Source organism: Rana temporaria, chromosome 6 (assembly GCF_905171775.1).
Source record: "Rana temporaria chromosome 6, aRanTem1.1, whole genome shotgun sequence".
In the NCBI taxonomy this organism is placed as follows: Eukaryota; Metazoa; Chordata; class Amphibia; order Anura; family Ranidae; genus Rana; species Rana temporaria.
In genome coordinates, this window is record NC_053494.1 from 201,396,475 (window position 1) to 201,414,726 (window position 18,252).

The 18,252-nt window shown below is 46.0% G+C and overlaps 1 protein-coding gene across 1 annotated transcript in view; it reads left to right on the forward strand.

Moving 5' to 3' along the window:
• MGAT5 (alpha-1,6-mannosylglycoprotein 6-beta-N-acetylglucosaminyltransferase) overlaps positions 1–18,252 on the forward strand; it is a 221,001-nt gene that overhangs the window by 150,811 nt on the left and 51,938 nt on the right. The window contains exons 9-11 of the mRNA XM_040358088.1: positions 4,273–4,407; positions 8,213–8,346; positions 13,309–13,442. Of these exons, the coding sequence (XP_040214022.1) occupies positions 4,273–4,407; positions 8,213–8,346; positions 13,309–13,442 (403 nt within the window). The remainder of the gene's footprint in view (positions 1–4,272; positions 4,408–8,212; positions 8,347–13,308; positions 13,443–18,252) is intronic.

Consider the following 18,252-nt stretch of genomic DNA (forward strand, 5'->3'; position numbering starts at 1 on the left):
CCTAAGACCGGCCGGTACCGGGTCCCCAAATCTGAGAGATCAGGCGCAAAAAGGCGACTTGAGTATAAGCCGAGGGGGGAATTTTCAGCACAAAAAAGGGCTGAAAAACTTGGCTTATACGCGAGTATATATGGCCATTTTTATTTTTTTTTAAGCCAGGGACTGACTCAACCATTGAAAAGACCTCCATGTATATTTTATGGCTCTCATCTGTTGCGTTATGCCAGCATTTTTTTTTTTTTTTTTTACAAAGGGGCAGGGTTAGAACTGCTACCCATTAGGGAGAATTCCCCCTCACTTCCTGTTCTAGTGATGGATCACAGGAAGTGACGAGAGCGCTCTCTGATGGGGGCAGAGATAACAAAATACCTTCAATAGAACATTTGTCAGATTATTTTTGTTTTGTCTTTTTGTCCTATGACCCCCTCACTCTTTTACACTGTCCTGATGGCGTCGGTACAGGAAGTATGGATAAATCTAACCAAGTGAGGGTCTAGCAATACAAAGTTTAACCATTACTGTCTGTTGGGCATATACGGTAGATGTTCTAAAAATTTGGCTTGTATGTTGTAATTCCCCCCCCCCCCCCTAAACCAGGGGTGCCCAACCTTTTGAGGAGCGAGGGCCACTTTAGCGACTAGGTAACCGGTCACGGGCCACAATGAGCGGAGCGAGCAGATGACAGGTTCGTGTCCACTCTGCATATGCAGAGCAGACACTGACACAGCCCTCTCTGCATTGAGCCCTCCAATCCATTCTTCCCAGACAGAAGGGAATGGATCCCCTTTCTGTCTTTTTTGTTAAAGTGGATCGGATTGGAGATGGGCGGGTGTAAACGGACACAAATCTGTTTACATCTGCCGCTCTGTAGAGGTGGATGGAGGGTCCGATTGGGTCCAGAAGAAAAACACAGGCGGACCTGATCGTGTGAAAGGGGCCTAAGGCTGCTTTCTCACTGATGCACCGGCCCCTCAACTGACCTTAATCTTCACTGGCGGGTACCTAACTTGCCATCCCCAAGCATCAGTGTGACCGGATCCGGCGCTGGAGGAAACATGCGGCTGCAGTAGAGAGCAGAGCCGATGCTTCCTGTATTGCTCCTGTCACAAGCGAAGTACATTTGGTATCACTTCGCCTGTGAAAGGAGCCGGTGCTATACGGAAAGCATCAACTCTGCTTCCTCTAGTGCCAGCTCTGTTCTTCACGCTGGTGCTAAGGGATGGCGGGTCAGGAACCTGTGATCTGGGCTAACGCAATACACTGCGTGGGAAAAAAAAAATCAACAATCACCTTGTTTCCCCCCCCCCCCCCCCCCCCCCCCTAAGTAGCTTCCTTTACCTTAGTGCAGTCCTCCTTCACTTACCTCATCCTTCCATTTTGCTTTTAGATGTCCTTATTTCTTCTGAGAAATCCTCACTTCCTGTTCGTCTGTCTGTAACTCCACTCAGTAATGCAAGGCTTTCTCCCTGGTGTGGAGTGTCGTGCTTGCCCCCTCCCTTGGACTACAGGAGAGTCAGGACGCTCTCTACGTTGCAGATAAAGGAGCTGTGTGTTAGTGGGCGTCCTGACTCTCCTGTAATCCAAGGGAGGTGGTGAGCACGACACTCCACACCAGGGAGAAAGCCTCCCGTTACTGTGTGGAGTTAGACAGAAGAACAGGAAGTGAGGATTTCTCAGAAGAAATAAGGACATTTAAAACCAAAATGGAAGGATGAGGTAAGTGAATGAGGACTGCACTAAGGGAAAGGAAGCTATTTAGAGAAAAAAAAATTACCTTTACAACCCCTTTAACCACTAGGGTACCGCACGCCGTCAAATGACGGCGGGCGGAATACCCTATTGTTCTGACAGGATGTCATATGACGTCCTGTCATTTAAAGCCGCTAGAAAAAATAAATCATAATTATGTCCCCTATTTTGTAGGCAATATAACTTTTGCCCAAACCAGTCACTATACGGTTATTGCGATTTTTTTATTTTTTTTTTTTACCAAAAATATGTAGAAGAATACGTATCGGCCTAAACTGAGATAACATTTTTATTTTTAAAATGGGATATTTATTATAGCAAAAAGCCAAAAACATTGTGTTTTTTTTTTTTTTCAAAATTGACTTTTTTTTTGTTTATAGCCCAAAAAATAAAAAACGCACAGGCGATCAAATGCCACCAAAAGAAAGCTCTATTTGTGGGAAAAAAAGGACGTCAATTTTGTTTGGGAGCCACGTCGCACGACCGCGCAATTGTCAGTTAAAGCGACGCAGTGCCGGAAGCTAAAATTTAGTAGGTGCACAGTAGGCAAGTGGTTAAATGAATGTGGGAAAGGTCAGAATTGGCTTGGTCCGTTGGTTAATGGAGTTTATTACATTTTTTTATGGCAGCCCTCTGTTCTGCAATCATTTCCATTCAGAACGGTCTCATATCTCATCTGTTTTTGGCTTAATCAGACTTGCTGGAGGAAGCTCATTCTTATGCCATTTACAGCTGCCACTCCTGTCTGTACATCTTGTAATGATGATCACATATCAATGACTGCGGTCCTGCTGTATCAGACTTCTGCAAGAGGTTAAGTAGTTGGCCACTAAATTATATTCCAGTCTGCCTTTGTAGCCTCAGCTTGGCTGTGTTCATCTCCAATAATAAACTGTTGCCTCTGATATTAAAGAGGCTTTGGCATGACTGTCTTGAACAAGAGAACGTAAATTATAATTGACTACCTAAACAATCTGAGTAATGATAGAAGGGAATTGAAAATGCTTGATAGGTCTAGTGCTTTAACCACTTCAGCCCCGGACCATTATGCAGGTTAAGGACCTTGCCCCTTTTTGCAATTCGGCACTGCGTCGCTTTAACTGACAATTGCGCGGTCGTGCGACGTGGCTCCCAAACAAAATTGGCGTCCTTTTTTTTTTTTACCACACATAGAGCTTTCTTTTGGTGGTATTTGATCACCTCTGCGGTTTTTATTTTTTGCGCTATAAACAAAAATATAGCGAAAAAAATTCTATATTTTTCACTTTTTGTTATAATAAATATCCCCCAAAAATATATAAAAAACTTATTTTCCTCAGTTTAGGCCGATGCGTATTCTACATATTCTTGGTAAAAAAAAAATCACAAGCGATTGATTGGTTTGCGCAAAAAATAGGGAATAGTTTTATGGCATTTTTATAAAAAAAATATTTACTAATGGCGGCGATCAGCGATTATTTTTTTTAAAAAAAAATTTGTGGCGGACACATCGGACATTTTTGACACCATTGTCATTTTCACAGCGAAAAGTGCTATAAAATGCACTGATTACTGTGAAAATGGCAGTGAAGGGGTTAACCAGGAGGGGGCGCTGTAGGGGTTAAATGTGCCCTAAGGGAGTGTTCTTACTGGGGGGGCGTGGCTGTGCGTGTGACGTCACTGTTCGTCCGCTAACACAGGGAACAGACGATCCCTGACAGCCACACTAGGAAGAACGGAAAAGTTTGTTTACATTTGCCTCTCCCCGTTCAGCTCTGTGACCCGATCGCGGGACACCGGCAGCGACTAGGTCCCGCGGTCGTGGAGGACAGGCTCGTGACCCACGGCTGGGCATCTTAAAGGGGACGTACCTGTACGTCCATGTGCCATTCTGCCGACGTAAATAGTCATGCAGCGGTCCTTATCCGGTTAAAGCCCAACTCCACGCTGAAAAATTATCCCTTGCATGCACCACAAGGGTTAATAGTTAATTTTGTGTGTGGGGGAAAAATACTTTTTTACTTACCTGCTCCTCCACTCCCCATTCTCCAATGGTGGACTGTCCCTCATCATCTTGTTTTGATGACATCCGATCCCTAGACTGGTGGGTCGTGAGGATAGACACTCTGGGGCGATCGGTCTAGCTGCCAGGAGGAGTGAGGGATTGGGTAAATCTCTTATTGTTCCCTAGGCATAAATAAGCAATAAACCCTTCCATTGTTGCCCGGCCCCACTGCAAGGGACGGTTTTGCCTATGGTTGGGCTATAACCTCTTGACCTCTGGAAGGTTTTACCACCGTTTGACCAGGGCATGTTTTGCTATTTAGCACTGTGCTTTTATAACTTGTAATTGTGCAGTCATGCAACACAGTACCCCAAATTTAATGCATATCCCTTTTTTCACAACAGATTTTTTGTAAAATGCCCTTTGTAATTGTGTTCTCTCCATCAGAAGCCCTGACGCTAGTAGTTCCCTTTCCAGCTGTAGTTTAATTTGTGTTTTTTTTTCTTTTTTTTTTTTCTAAAACTTTATTTCTTCTCCAGGATCATGAAGAAGGTTGTGGGAAACAGATCAGGCTGCCCTACACAGGGTGATAGAGTGGTGGAACTTATCTATATCGATATTGTGGGACTGGCTCAGTTCAAGAAGACACTTGGCCCTTCCTGGGTGCACTATCAGTAAGTGGCATGCATACAATTTTGCATCATTTTTCTTCTAAGTGCTTTATAGTATTGGAGCCCCTTTCTATCACAATTGTTTTATTATGGATCTAGCCATTGTGTGTTCGTTGGAAGTCCCAAAACCCACCCATTCGTGTGTTATATACCGTATTTATCTTGCTATAAAGCGCTACAGGGTATAGCGCGCACCCCCGAACCTGAAGAAAAATTCCTGAAAAAAAAAATACTTTGTTTGGATGCCCCTCGTCGGTGTCTTGCCCATTGTCCGGTCCGGCGTCCTTCTGCGGCCATCGTGGTGTCCTCCCCGCTCGATCCCCGCTTCCCGCGCTGTGTTCGAACCACTGCGCTGACGACATATACCGAGCGCAGTACACTCGGGTATAGTCGGGCAGGCTCGGCTCCTCTCGCGTAAAAAAAGTTCAGGACGTGACCGCGAGAGGAGCCGAGCCTGCCCGACTATACCCGAGTGTACTGCGCTCGGTATATGTTGGCGCAGTGGTTCAAACACAGCGCGGGTATCAGCGTATATCGCGCACCCAAGATTTTGCCCTGACTTTCATGGCAAAAAAAGTGCGCGGTACACGCCGATAAATACGGTACCATGGACCATTGGAGCCTGCTGTCTGCTGAAAATGAGCCACAGGAGTGCAGAAAGAATTGCACACCTATGATCAACAGCCGAACAAGCTTTGGCTGTACTTCTCCTCCTTTTAATGGATGCGGTCTCAAAATCTGTATACTTTTTGAATGATGGGAAAGCTGTTAGACTACAAAGGACATGGCAGTGTTCGCATACATAAGTGACATTTCTTGCTGATCATGCATGTTGAAATGTCTGCACACTTGCTCCAATGGCCTTCTAGCCTTTCTTTTCCTAAACCTGCCCTCCCAGCCAACACTCTTGTTTAATACAAAGGTATATATTGACAACAGGCAGTTGAAGCAGCTGTGTGGCCTTACAGTGCAGGGATCCTGAGATCAACTCTCATCAGTTATTGCATTAAGTTTTTTCTATTTTTAGGGTTTGGGTTTCCTTACGATAATCCTATTTGTACCTACAGTTCAATTGTAAACGGGCCTTGACCCGAAGATCCTGTTCACATAAGGCCCTCATGCACACAGGACAATTTGCTATCTGTCTTAGATGCCTTTCCTCCTGGCGGGGGGGAAAAAATGCCTGTAAACACATGTAACAAGTTTAAAGGGGTTGTAAAGGAAAAAAATGTTTTCCCTAAATAGCTTCCTTTACAGTCCTTCACTTACCTCATTCTTCCATTTTGCTTTTAAATGTCCTTATTTCTTCTGAGAAATGCTCACTTCCTTTTCTTCTGTCTGTAACTCCACACATTAATGCAAGGCTTTCTCTCTGGTGTGGAGAAAGCCTCTCGAGGGGGCGAGCAGGAGGGTCAGGACGCTCTACTGTGCAGATAGAGAAAGGAGCTGTGTGTTAGTGGGCGTCCTGACACTCCTGCTCGCCCCCTCAAGAGGCTTTCGCCACACCAGGGAGAGAGCCTTGCATTACTGTGTGGAGTTACAGACAGAAGAACAGGAAGTGAGGATTTCTCAGAAGAAATAAGGACATTTTAAAGCAAAATGGAAGGATGAGGCAAGTGAAGGAGGACTGCACTAAGGGAAAGGAAGCTATTTAGGGAGAAAAAAAAACATTTCATTTACGCCCGTCAAGTACTTTTGCATTAATTTATTTCTCTGGCCAGAAGAATATATTCTGGCAATATGCACTGCTCCTGGACGCACTGGCAGTGTTTTTTCTGCCTAGTGGACAGAATCGCTGCAGCAGAACACGCGATTCGCATTTGGGTGACCGGATTCTTTAATGACACCCTCAGAGAATCGCGCCGCCCAAAAAGGAGCAGGAGCTTCTTTTGGACAAGCGTGTATAGAGCATCCCATTGAATGAATAGGCTGCCCTGTGCGTAAAGTGTTTTCCATGTGCAAATTGGGCTCTGAAAATCGCAAGCAGGAACATTTGCGACGTTTGATTGGGGTCCAAATAGATTTCATGCCTGTATGTTGTAGGAAAATTGGGTCATCGAGTGGCTTTATGTTCAATGTTAAACCACTGCACAGGGCAGCTAAGTGTGACATGGTTTTTTTTTTTTCTTTTTTTTTTTTCTTTTTTTTATAAATAACAAACTTGGCCTTTTACTATCACAAGTAGACGTCTGAATTTTGCTGCAAAGGTAGAACTACACTTTTATGTTTATTTAAATCCTCTTTCCAGGAGCTGCGTTCTTTCCTCATTGTAATTGGCTTTACCGCGCCCTTTGTTCTGGCACGTGGCTCACTCATTTCCTTGGTGTGCAGCTACCTGGTTTAATCATTTATGATCTCCTGCCAGAAGATATTGTGAGGCAATACTTAAAGCTAAGCTCCAGCCATATAATGGACACAAATAAATGCAGCTCTGTATCCATTAACCACTTAAGACCCGGAACTTTAGGCAGGTAAAGGACCTGGCCAGTTTTTGCGATTCGGCCCTGCGTCGCTTTAACTGACAATTGCGCGGTCATGCAAAGTGTCTCCCAAACAAAATTGGCGTCCTTTTTTTCCTACAAATAGAGCTTTCTTTTGGTGGTATTTGATCACCTCTGTGGTTTTTATTTTTTGCGCTATGAACAAAAATAGAGCGACAATTTTGAAAAAGATGCAATATTTTTAACTTTTTGCTATAATTAATAAATATCCCCCAAAAAAATTTTCCTCAGTTTAGGCCGATACGTATTCTACCTATTTTTGGTAAAAAAAAATCGCAATAAGCGTTTATCGATTGGTTATAGCGTTTTAGTGTTTTCAAAATAGGGGATAGTTTTATTGCATTTCTCTCTCAAAAAAATAAAATAAAAATTTCACTACTAATGGCGGCGATCAGCAATTTTTTTATTTATTTATTTTTTTCGTGACTGCGACATTATGGCGGACACATTGGACAATTTTGACACATTTTTGGGAACATTGTCATTTTCACAGCAAAAAAATGCATTAAAAATGCATTGTTTACTGTGAAAATGACAATTGCAGTTAACCACTAGGGGGCGCTGATGGGGTTAAGTGTGACCTCATCTGTGTTTCTAACTGTAGGGGGCGGGGCTGGACGTGTGACGTCATGGATTGTGTTTCCCTATATTAGGGAACACACGATCAATGACGGCGCCACAGTGAAGAACGAGGAAGCTGTGTTTACACACACCTCTCCCTGTTCTACAGCTCCGGGGACCGATGGCGGGACTCCAGCGACGATCCGGTCCGCGAATCCCATGGCCGCGGAGCTTCGGACAGTGGCGCGCGCCCATGGCTGGGCACTTAGAGGACGTACATGTACGTGCTTGTGCCCAGCCGTGCCGTTCTGCCGACGTAAATGTGCAGGAGGCGGTCCGTAAGTGGTTAATCATTGCACTATTTTTATTTATTTTTTGTAAATCAAAATCATTCCGCCTTTAGCCTATCGGGATAGAGAGGGGGCCGGGTCGCAGCTCCATGTCTGAAGGGACAGGGAGCTGTGACTCTGCTTGGGTGCCCCCATAGCAAGCTGCTTGCTGGGAGGGGGGCACTAAACAGGGGAGAGGCACCCGAGAAGAGGGGGTTCGGGGCGGTCTATGCAAAACCATTACACAGAGCAGGTAAGTATGTTACATTTTTTTATATTTTAACTTTACTTTCACTTTAGAAGTGAAAAACACTTTCACATTAAATGTGGAAAGTGTCCTTGTTTTGTTTGACCTTAGTAGAAAGAGGGGTTTATTGTTGCTACCGAGTCCTAAATGAACTGCATTTCATTTTTCAGATGTATGCTGCGAGTTCTGGATTCGTTTGGGACCGAACCGGAATTTAATCACGCCCAGTACGCTCAATCCAAGGGCCACAAAACACCTTGGGGAAAATGGAATCTGAACCCTCAGCAGTTCTATACTATGTTCCGTAAGTCCGCTTCTTAAGATTTTTATAGGAGATGGCGGACCATGTGCGTTCAGGGCCATTCACCTCCATCCACACGGAGGTCAGATTGAGAGCAGTGGCTCTGTCCGTGCAGCCGCTACGGCCCTATTAACATGAATGGGACTGCATGCACGGGGATGCACAGAACACCTGTGCAGGTAAACATGGCCATCACACGGTGTATGCTTGTGTGAACAAGGCCTAATCCTGGTCCAGCTTTACTACTTGTGGAGTTAAACTAATCTGATATGCATAAGTCTGACGTCCTGTCTGCCATGCTTGATCCAAGTCATTACCTTACTAAGTAATGTCAAAGCCTCAAACTAGCATGAGAAAGCTTAACCACTTCAGCCCCGGAAGGATGTGCCCCCTTAAAGACCGGGCCATTGCGATACTGCACTGCGTCGCTTTAACTGACAACTGACGCTGCACCCAAACAAAATTGGCGTCCCTTTCTTCCCACAAATAGAGATTTATTTTGGTGGTGATTGATCACCTCTGCTTTTTTATTTTAGCCAATAGGAAAAATGATAATCTTTTCATCACTTGTCGCTATGTTGGTAGATTTTTTTTCATCTTCTGCCTGGGTGAAATGTTCTATTGATTAAAGCGACAAAAAGCCCGTAGCAAACGCTCGTTGTCGCTTGCATCGAGCGTTTCCATTACTTTCTATGGGAAATAGAAAATGCTCAAAAACGCCCAAACCGCCCGATTCGCACGACAAAAAAGGGTCCGGAACTTGTTTGAGCTTCAGGCGTTCGGCGTCAGGTGCTTTGGAGTGGAGATGTGAACTATCTCCATAGAGAATAATGGATTTTTTCCCCTCTAGCGTTTTTGAACGTCGCGCTTTGGGTGACAAAACGCTCAGGTGTGAATGTAGCCTTAGACCCCATTCACACCTAGGCGTTTTTACGCCTGTAGCGCTACGCCGCTGCCGCCAGAGGGCTGAAATCAGATGTCCCTCTATGGAGATGGTTCACATCTCCACGCCGAACGCCTGTCGCCTGCCGCGTGAAAAAAAGGTCCCGGACCTTTTTTTCAGGCGTCTTCGAGCGTTCGGCTAGGAGATGGGAATCATCTCCATAGAGGGGGTCATCTTGGGGCACATCTAGGCGGACAATACCGGCGTTTTGTCGCCGCAAATCGCGGTACAAAACGCCGCTATTTTTACCGCGATTTGCGGCGACAAAACGCCGCGATTTCGTCCGTCTAGATGTGAATGCAGCCTTAGGCTCCATTCACACCTAGGCGTTTTAACGCCTGAAGCCCGACGCTATTGCAGCCTGCAATACGCTGGAGGGGTGATTTAACATTGTCGGCTATGGAGATGGTTCACATCTCCACGCCGAAACGCCGTACGCCTGAAGCTCTAAAAAAGTCCCGGACCCTTTTTTTCAGGCGGCGTTCGGCATAACCGACAATGTTAATCACCCCTCCGGCATATCGGGCTTAAACGCCGCGTTTTGTCGCAGCAAACCGCGGGACAAAACGCTGCAATTTGTTGCAGCAAATCGCGGTACAATACGCCGCGTTTAGGTGTGAATGCAGCCTTAAAGCGACGCAGTGCCGGAAGCTGAAATTTCACCTGGGCGGGAGGGGGGTATATGTGCCCAGTAAGCAAGTGGTTAAAGGAGCCCTACTGCCGTTGAGCGGACATGTGTCTATATAGCAGTATGGGAGCTACCATTGCCAACATAGTGACAATAAATAGTGACAGCAGAAAAAAGTCGTCAAAGCCTGTCTCAATTTTGTATTTTTTGTGTATAGATCTAGGATCGTCTCGAGCATGTTTACACTTTTCCATATTTTCGATTTGTTCTTCGCTTCAATAAAAACAGATTTTCCATTGTTCTGAAAACTACGTGTTTTTTTAGTTTTTAATCTGAAGATCTTTAATTTGTAACCATTCTTATCTTTAGTGCAGTGATGACCGTAGATAATACGGGTCAAGGCTTCCACGTCTCATTCCTTATTGCCAGGCGATCCTCTTTCATGTTCAGCTGCCAGGCGAGCTATAGATATTGTAAGATGGAGAGGCAGGTAGAGAAACCTATTACTATTCCTGGCTGTTCCTGTAAAGTGTCCAGCAATTCAATTTCTGAAAACCTTGTTACCAAACAATTTCCCCTTGAAATTTGTATTCTTTCTCTCTCGCTCTCTCCATCCCGAGGTCGCAGCAAACCTGCCTGGGGCTTTGACAGCCTAAAATTAATACCAGCTGACAATTGGAAGCCTTTTCTTCTGATGAAAACACAAAGGCTGGTGTACAGTTTTTTATTTTATTTTATGCCCTTTTCACCTTGTCCAGCATTTTTCTCCAAAATAATAAAAAAAACTTTTAGGGCCGTTGCACTCTGCATATCATTTTTCTACTCTGCTGACAAAGGGAAATACTCTGAATGGATATGTTATGCTAATAATCATGGATGCATGCAGTTCAATTGTAATTGTGTCTGTGGTGCACAGAAATTAAGTCCTTCGATATAATACAGGCACGGTTTAAAATGGTTGTAAACCCACTTTTGAGAAAAAAAAAACTAACACCTGCAAGACAAAGACATAATGAGCTAGTATGCATAGTGTGACAGACCTAGCTGTGACCAGAGGCTTTTGGAGAGGACTGGATGCGAGCCTCTTGCCTTCCGATTATGGGCCAGGGCCTCAAAACAGGAAGGCGGATCGGTTATCCCGGCAGACAGACCTGGAACCTTAAGACTACTTTTACAACATCCTCGAGTTGACCTGTTCAGGGTCCCACTGTGGCTGTTGGACTTTTTCTCAGGGGGGAGTATTGTCATGGACCTTGGAATGCTGAAGTGTTTGAATCTGTTACACAGTGGGGGGGTCTTCTGCCCTGTCTTAAGGCTAACCCCCCCCCCCCCTCCAGATGGCTCCATGGTCTGGAGGAAAAGCATTGTTCTGTGTTTGGCTGTTTGTGTATTTTGATTGCCCCCCTGGGGCTTCTGTCTCATTACACATAGCAGTCATCCTATTCAAGCTATCGGACCAATCCCTGCTGACTCTGTTTCAAGTCATTTGCATGGCTAAGAGGACCTAATTGAGAACTACAATGTACTTTACAATTGACCAATAGGAAAGCGGTTGTTGGGGGCGGGGTGTTCAAACTGCTGTATAAAAGTGTGTTGTGTGCATCCAATAAAAGTTTTCCTGTTTGAACTTACATACAGCCTGCCTGGTGTTTGTTCTGATGGATTTTGAACGCCACATAGCTGTAGTTCGAATCCCGGATCCTTGGATGTCTGAACCATCAGACGTTGCAATCTGATTCAATAGCAGCAGAGGAGTGTCGGGAGAGTGGAACCGAGCGAGCAAGGGTCTCGTTACACATAGCATACTAGCTCATTATGTCATACTCACCTGGGATCGAAGCCCTCGCTGCGGTGCCTGACACCGCATCGGCCGGCAACATGTCGCGCAGGAGCTCTCCTCCCCCGGTCGATGCTCTAGTCTCCTCCCCCGGTCGATGCTCTAGTCTCCTCCCCCGGTCGATGCTCTAGTCTCCTCCCCCGGTCGATGCTCTAGTCTCCTCCCCCGGTCGATGCTCTAGTCTCCTCCCCCTGTCGAGTGCGCCCCCGAGCAAGCTGCCCATTTCCTAGCTGGCTCTGTGTGTCCATTGACATACACAGTGTGACTTGGCCCTGACCTTGCTCTCTCCTCCTGGCTGTGATTGACAACAGCAGGAGCCAATGGCTCCCACTGCTGCCTCTATCCAATGATGAGAGAGAGCTGGCTGGGAAAGCTGCTGCTCTCATGCACATCGCTGGATCGGACTCGGGTATGTATCTAGGGGGTGCAGAAGAGAAACATGTAAAAGTGTGTTTTTTTTTTTTTTTTTTTTTTTTTTTTTTTTTTAAACCTTAATGCATAGAAGGCAAAAAAACTTTTAGAACACCTTGAGTGGATTTGGGTAATATGGTTTAAAGTCATGCATGCTTGACTAATTAAGTCCTGTCATCTAGTAAAATAAAGTGGTGTGTCCTAAAGCATTAATTTGTCTTTATAATTTAACATTTACTGCCATTCTGTTCAGTTTCTCATTACTGTTTTTTGAGCCTGTAAAAAGTGTATACAATTGTACAAGGTTGATTTACTAAAACTGGAGAGTGCGAAATCTGGTGTAGCTCTGCATGGTAACCAATCGGCTTCTAAACTTCAGTTTGTTCCTTTAAAGCGGAGGTTCACCCAAAAAACAAGTTTATAACATTACATTCAGTATACCTCAAACATGTACAGTATGCCGTTTTTTTTGGGGGGGGGGGGTGGTGTACATACAGTATTATCAGTATTTTCCTCCCGGCTTCCGGGTACTCGCTCCGGCGGGAGTGGGCGTTCCTGTGCAGTGCCGCAATGTCATCTGGAACTTCGCCCATATGATTGACGTGCCTGAGAAAAGGCGCGTTTCGACTTTCAGAAAGTAGCTGAACCGCGCGTCAGCTCTATACGGCGCCTGCGCACCGACTAGGAGCCGTGTAGAGCTGACTGCACAGGCGCCGTATAGACCCGAATCGCGGTTCGGCTACTTTCGGAAAGTCGTAACGCGCCTTACTAGCCGGGGGATAGTTTTTGTCAGGCACATCAATCATTTGGGCGAAGTCCCAGATGACATTGCGGCACTGCACAGGAACGCCCACTCCCGTGGGAGCCAGTACCCGGAAGCCAGGATGAAAATACCGATATTACCGTATGTACACCCCCCCCCCAAAAAAAAACGGCATACTGTACATGTTTGAGGTATACTGAATGTAATGTTATATACTCGTTTTTTGGGTGAACCTCCGCTTTAAGCTTTGCCAAAAAAAATGGTTTCTATGCAGAGCTGCACCAGATTTGCACACTCCAGTTTTAGTAAATAAACTCCATTACCTTACAAGACCAATCAGTATTTACAGCATGTCATCTCTCCCCCTCCCCCGTCCCATACAGCTCACACACCAGATAACAGCTTCCTGGGGTTTGTGGTGGAGCAGCATCTGAATGCCAGCGACATCAGACACATGAATGACATCAAGAGGCAGAACCAGTCTCTTGTTTACGGCAAAGTTGATAACTTCTGGAAGGTACGTTCCTTTTTGTCATTGAGCAACTGTCATGCTGTGCCGATGAAGCATCTAGATTTGTATTCTCAGTCTGTACATGTTTGAAAAAAAAAAAAAACGTCTCTTGTGCTGAGGATGTGATTTATGTCTCAATTCAAAACTCCACTAATATGATGCAGAAAACGCAATGCACAGTTACATAATCAGATGGACCTTATGTGTCTAGAATATGCTTATAGCTGCATACAGTTCTATTGATTTTAGAATATAATTTACATACTAGTGTTTTAGAATTTGGGAGTGTCTACTGTTATATGTGGGAAAAACTATCAGCAGTAGTCTCACCTGTGTTTACATCAAGCTAATATTTTATATGTAACTACAAAGTGTGTTTAAAGGGTTAGTTCACCTTTTCAGAGAATAACCTTTTGAGGGTTTACATCCCCTTTTAAGACTATACTTTCCAAACTAAACTGGCCCCACTAAGGCCCCTTTCACATGGACGGTGGACCTGAACGGCCTCTCCATGCAGTCCTATGTCAGCAGAGACATGTCCGCTGACATCGACCCGATCCGCCAAAATCAGACGGATGGCGATGCGTCCATATTGGATCGGATGAGATCTGATAAACAGACATGCTGTCCGTTTTAATCAGATCGCTCCATAGGATTCAGCGGCGCTGCACAAGCCCCTCCCTGCTCGGGTACTGATCTCCCGCTGAGCTGGCGGGAGCTGTAGCGACGGAGTCCGTCTCGCGTGTAACTGAATGTGTGTAACTTTATCTAAGGCCCCATACACACCATAGAATCTATCCGCAGATAAATCCCATCAAATGGGTTTCTGCGGATAGATTCTATGGTGTGTACACTCCGTCGGATATTTATCCGCGGATAAATCTCCCCTGGGATGGATTTCCAGCAGATCGGATATTTGCTGACATGCTCAACAAATCCATCTGCTGGAATCCATTCCAACGGATGGATCCGCTCGTCTGTACAGACTTACCGGATCCATCAGTCCAAAGGGATTCCCCGCACGCGTCGTAATGATTTGACGCATGCATGGAATTCCTTATATGACAGCGTCGCGCCCGTCGCCGCGTCATAATAGCGGCGACGGCGCGACACGTCATCGGCAGAGGATTTCAGCGCGGATTTCAATGCGATGGTGTGTACACGCCATCGCATAGAAATCTTCTGAAATCCTCGAGAGGATTTATCCGCGGATACGGTCCGCTGGACCGTATCTGCGGATAAATCCTCTCGTGTGTATGGGGCCTAAGAGTTGAGAAGGTAACTTGCCTTATTTCCAGTCCCCCTCTCCTCCGCTGTGTGATACTGCTGGGATGTGGTCTGGCCCTTGGCATACAAATGATGCATCCTCACCAGGATTTGTTTTGTGATGACAACTGTTTGCTTTGCCCTGTATATCACTATGCCCCTGTCAAGGTCAACTTGGCCCGTGTCTCAGATGAACAAATTCATTGTTTTTTGCACTCCTGTTTCTCGTATTTTGGTACAGCTAAGCTTTATAAATCATTCACCTTGTCAGGAACTTGTGCTTGGCAAATATATTTTTTACATGTATTTATACTATAAAGAGTTAGATACAGCTGCTTGGTTCACATGGGAGAGAATGGTTTGGCTTCATTTCATTTTATTTTTTTTCCTTAAGGCGGAGGTTCACCCTAAAACAAAAAAAAAAAATTCTTTATCTACCATACAAACGAGCATACTAGCGTCAGCTACAGTATGTCATTTTTTTTTTTTTTTTGCGCTGTACTTGCGGTTTAATCCGTAACTTTCGTTTCAGACTCCGGCCGGGAAATGGGCGTTCCTATGAAGAGGGGTACATGATTGATGTCCAGCTATGGCGCGTCATGCCTTCCGGAAAAAGCCGAAATAGGACGCGGACATATACGGCGCCTGCGCAGTCAGCTCCTAGTCTGTGCGCAGGCGCCGTATAGCGCCGTGAAGAGCCGAGTCCTACTCCGGCTATTTTCGGAACGTGTGACGCGCCATAGCCGGCCGTCAATCATGTTCCACTCTTCATAGGAACGCCTACTCCCCGCGGGAGTCTGAAACGAAACTTACGGATTAAACCGGAAGTACAGCGCAAAAAAAAAGGCATACTGTAGCTGATGCTAGTATGCTAGTTTGGATGGTACAAAGTTGTGTTTTTGGGTGAACCTCCGCTTTAAGGCAAACTGCTAAATACAGATGAAATGCATACAGAGGATCCTGCCAAGTCTTATTTGCAAAGCTCATGTCATACGCTGTCTGGCAGGGCAGGAGACCTGATTGTTCTCTGCTTAAGGCTCCATTCACATCTCCGCGACAAGCAACGCCGCGTACGCGGCGTATTTTGCCGCGAATAGTGTATCTTTTTTCAATTTCTTCCCATTGCTGTCAATGGGCGAACGCCAATGTCGCCTGGAAAAAAAGGGTCCGGGACTTTTTTCAGGCGACAGGCGTACGGCGTCTATGAGATGTGAACCATCTCCATAGACAGCAATGGGCATCTCCCCCTCTAGCGGCACAAGCGTCCGGCGTCGGGCGTTTTGTCGCCTAGATGTGAATGGAGACTAAGTCAACACAGGTTTCCCTTATAGTCTTTCAGGACAGCACCTTGAGAGCGTGGCTCCACCCACTTGACAGGAAACACACCTCCACCAAACTTCTTAAAGCGGGAGTTCACCTGAATAAAAAATTTTAACATTAGATTGATGCTCATTTTGTCAAGGGGAATCGGGTGTTTTTTTTTTTTTTTTTTTTAAATCGAAGCAGTACTTACCATTTTAGAGATCTTCTCCGCCGCTTCCGGGTATGGTCTTCGGGACTGGTTGTTCCTATTTGATTGACTGACAGGCTTCCGACGGTCGCATACATCGCGTCACGAGTAGCCGAACGTCGGTGCGGCTCTATACGGCGCCTGCACACCGACGTTCGGCTACTTTCGGAAAATCGTGACGCGATGTATGCGACCGTCAGAAGCCTGTCAATCAAATAGGAACGCCCACTCCCACAGCCCATACCCGGAAGCGCCAGAGAAGATCGCTCTCTAAAACGGTAAGTACGGCTTCGATTTAAAAAAAAACTACCCGATTCCCCTTGACAAAATGAGCCTCAATCTAATGTTAAAAATTAAGTTTTCGGGTGAACCTCCACTTTAAAAGGGAGGCTCCTTCCACTTATCGGTTTTTGGGTTTCCTCCGGCGGGAACACATGTGGGGGTTAGGAGCTCTCTAGGTACTACCTGGGAGGTCTTATCTCCCTACTCCACCTGTTTTTTTCCCTACCTCAGAGAGTCTGTTCCTCCCATTCACTGGTTAGAGAGTGCCTTGTGCATGGGCTCCTTCTCCCTCATCGGTGCTCAGTGAGCCAGGACTGCTCCGGTATACTGCTCCTTGGCAAGGTAGAGGCGCGGACATCTTTTTTTCCTGTCCAGGCAGCCAAACGCCGCTGCCATCTTGGGAAGGTCAGGCTGCTTCCCCCGGAAATGAGGTAACCGGAAGGGGCGGCATCCTACGAGCAGGCGCGGGGCATGGACGTCATTTCCGCCAGGAAGCGCTGAGGGAGGAGGGAGGAACAGGTCTGGTGCCTTGTTGGCTGGTTCTGGTCCGGTGCAGCGGCACTAGTTAGTGGAGTCCGGAACCGGCAGTTTGGCCACCACCATCATGCTGCTGCCTCAGCATGGACGCAGGATCCGCAGCGAGTGGAACAGGCACTGGCACCAGCAAGACCCAGGTAACGGTTAGACTGAGGTTCTACCTTTATTTACTATGGGGTCTCTCTCTAGCTCTCTTCTCCCTTAGGGGGGTGTGAGTGGTTTTTTCCCCCCTGGTGGCGGGGGCCTGTTTGGGCACAGTGTGGAGGATCTCTCACTGTGCACCTGTGGTGAGCATCTTGATGGGTTTTCAGGCTGACTCATATGGATGGTTTGTCTTTTTTTTCCTTTTTTTTTTTTTTCCTTTCAGGCCAAGAGCTCTGAACCTGGAAATAAAAAGAAATGCCCTTCATGCAAGTCTAAACTTTCTGAAGGCTGTAGAAAGTTTGTCAGACATGTATTGACTCATTAGTGAAGGAGGAAGCGTCTGCCGCTTGCAGCGACATAATCGCATCTGTTAAGAATTGGATGCTACTATTCTGTCCTTTAAGTCCTCACTCACTAGACCATCCATGAAACAGGCCTCTACCTCACAATCTTCACAAGACTCACTGTTAGTTCCTGTAGTGGAGGCAGAAGAGAGTCCTCTGAACCAGGAAGGTTACCCCCCCCCTCCCCCTCCTCGCTTTCCCAAGAATCAGAGGAGGAGGATGAGCTGGAGAATGGGTCTTCAAAATATAAATTGTCTTTGGAACAAGTTGAGAACAACCCTTTGTCCGTCTATACGGACAGGGTTGTACTAAAGACCAATCCAGCTTTTCTACCAAAAGTGGCGCCAGCCCTCAATCGGTCGCAGGAAATTGTCATACCAACCTTCTGCCCTAATCCGTCAGGGGAGAAGGAACACCAATTTCACATGTTGGATGTGAGAAGAACCTTACTACATTACCTTGAAGTGACCAAGGATTTTCGGTTTTCAGACTCCTTGTTCATACTCTTTTCAGGAAAAAAGAAGGGCCACCAAGCATCTAAGGGTGTCAATAGCTAGATGGCTGAAACCCGCTATTCTGAAAGCCTATTCCCAAGCAGGGCTATCTCCCCCATTGGTAATTAAAGCACACTCTACTAGAGCTCAGGCCACTACATGGGCAGAAATAGCTGGTGCCACTCCAGATCAAATCTGCAAGGCGGCTACGTGGTTAAGTAGAAAATCTTGGCTCATGT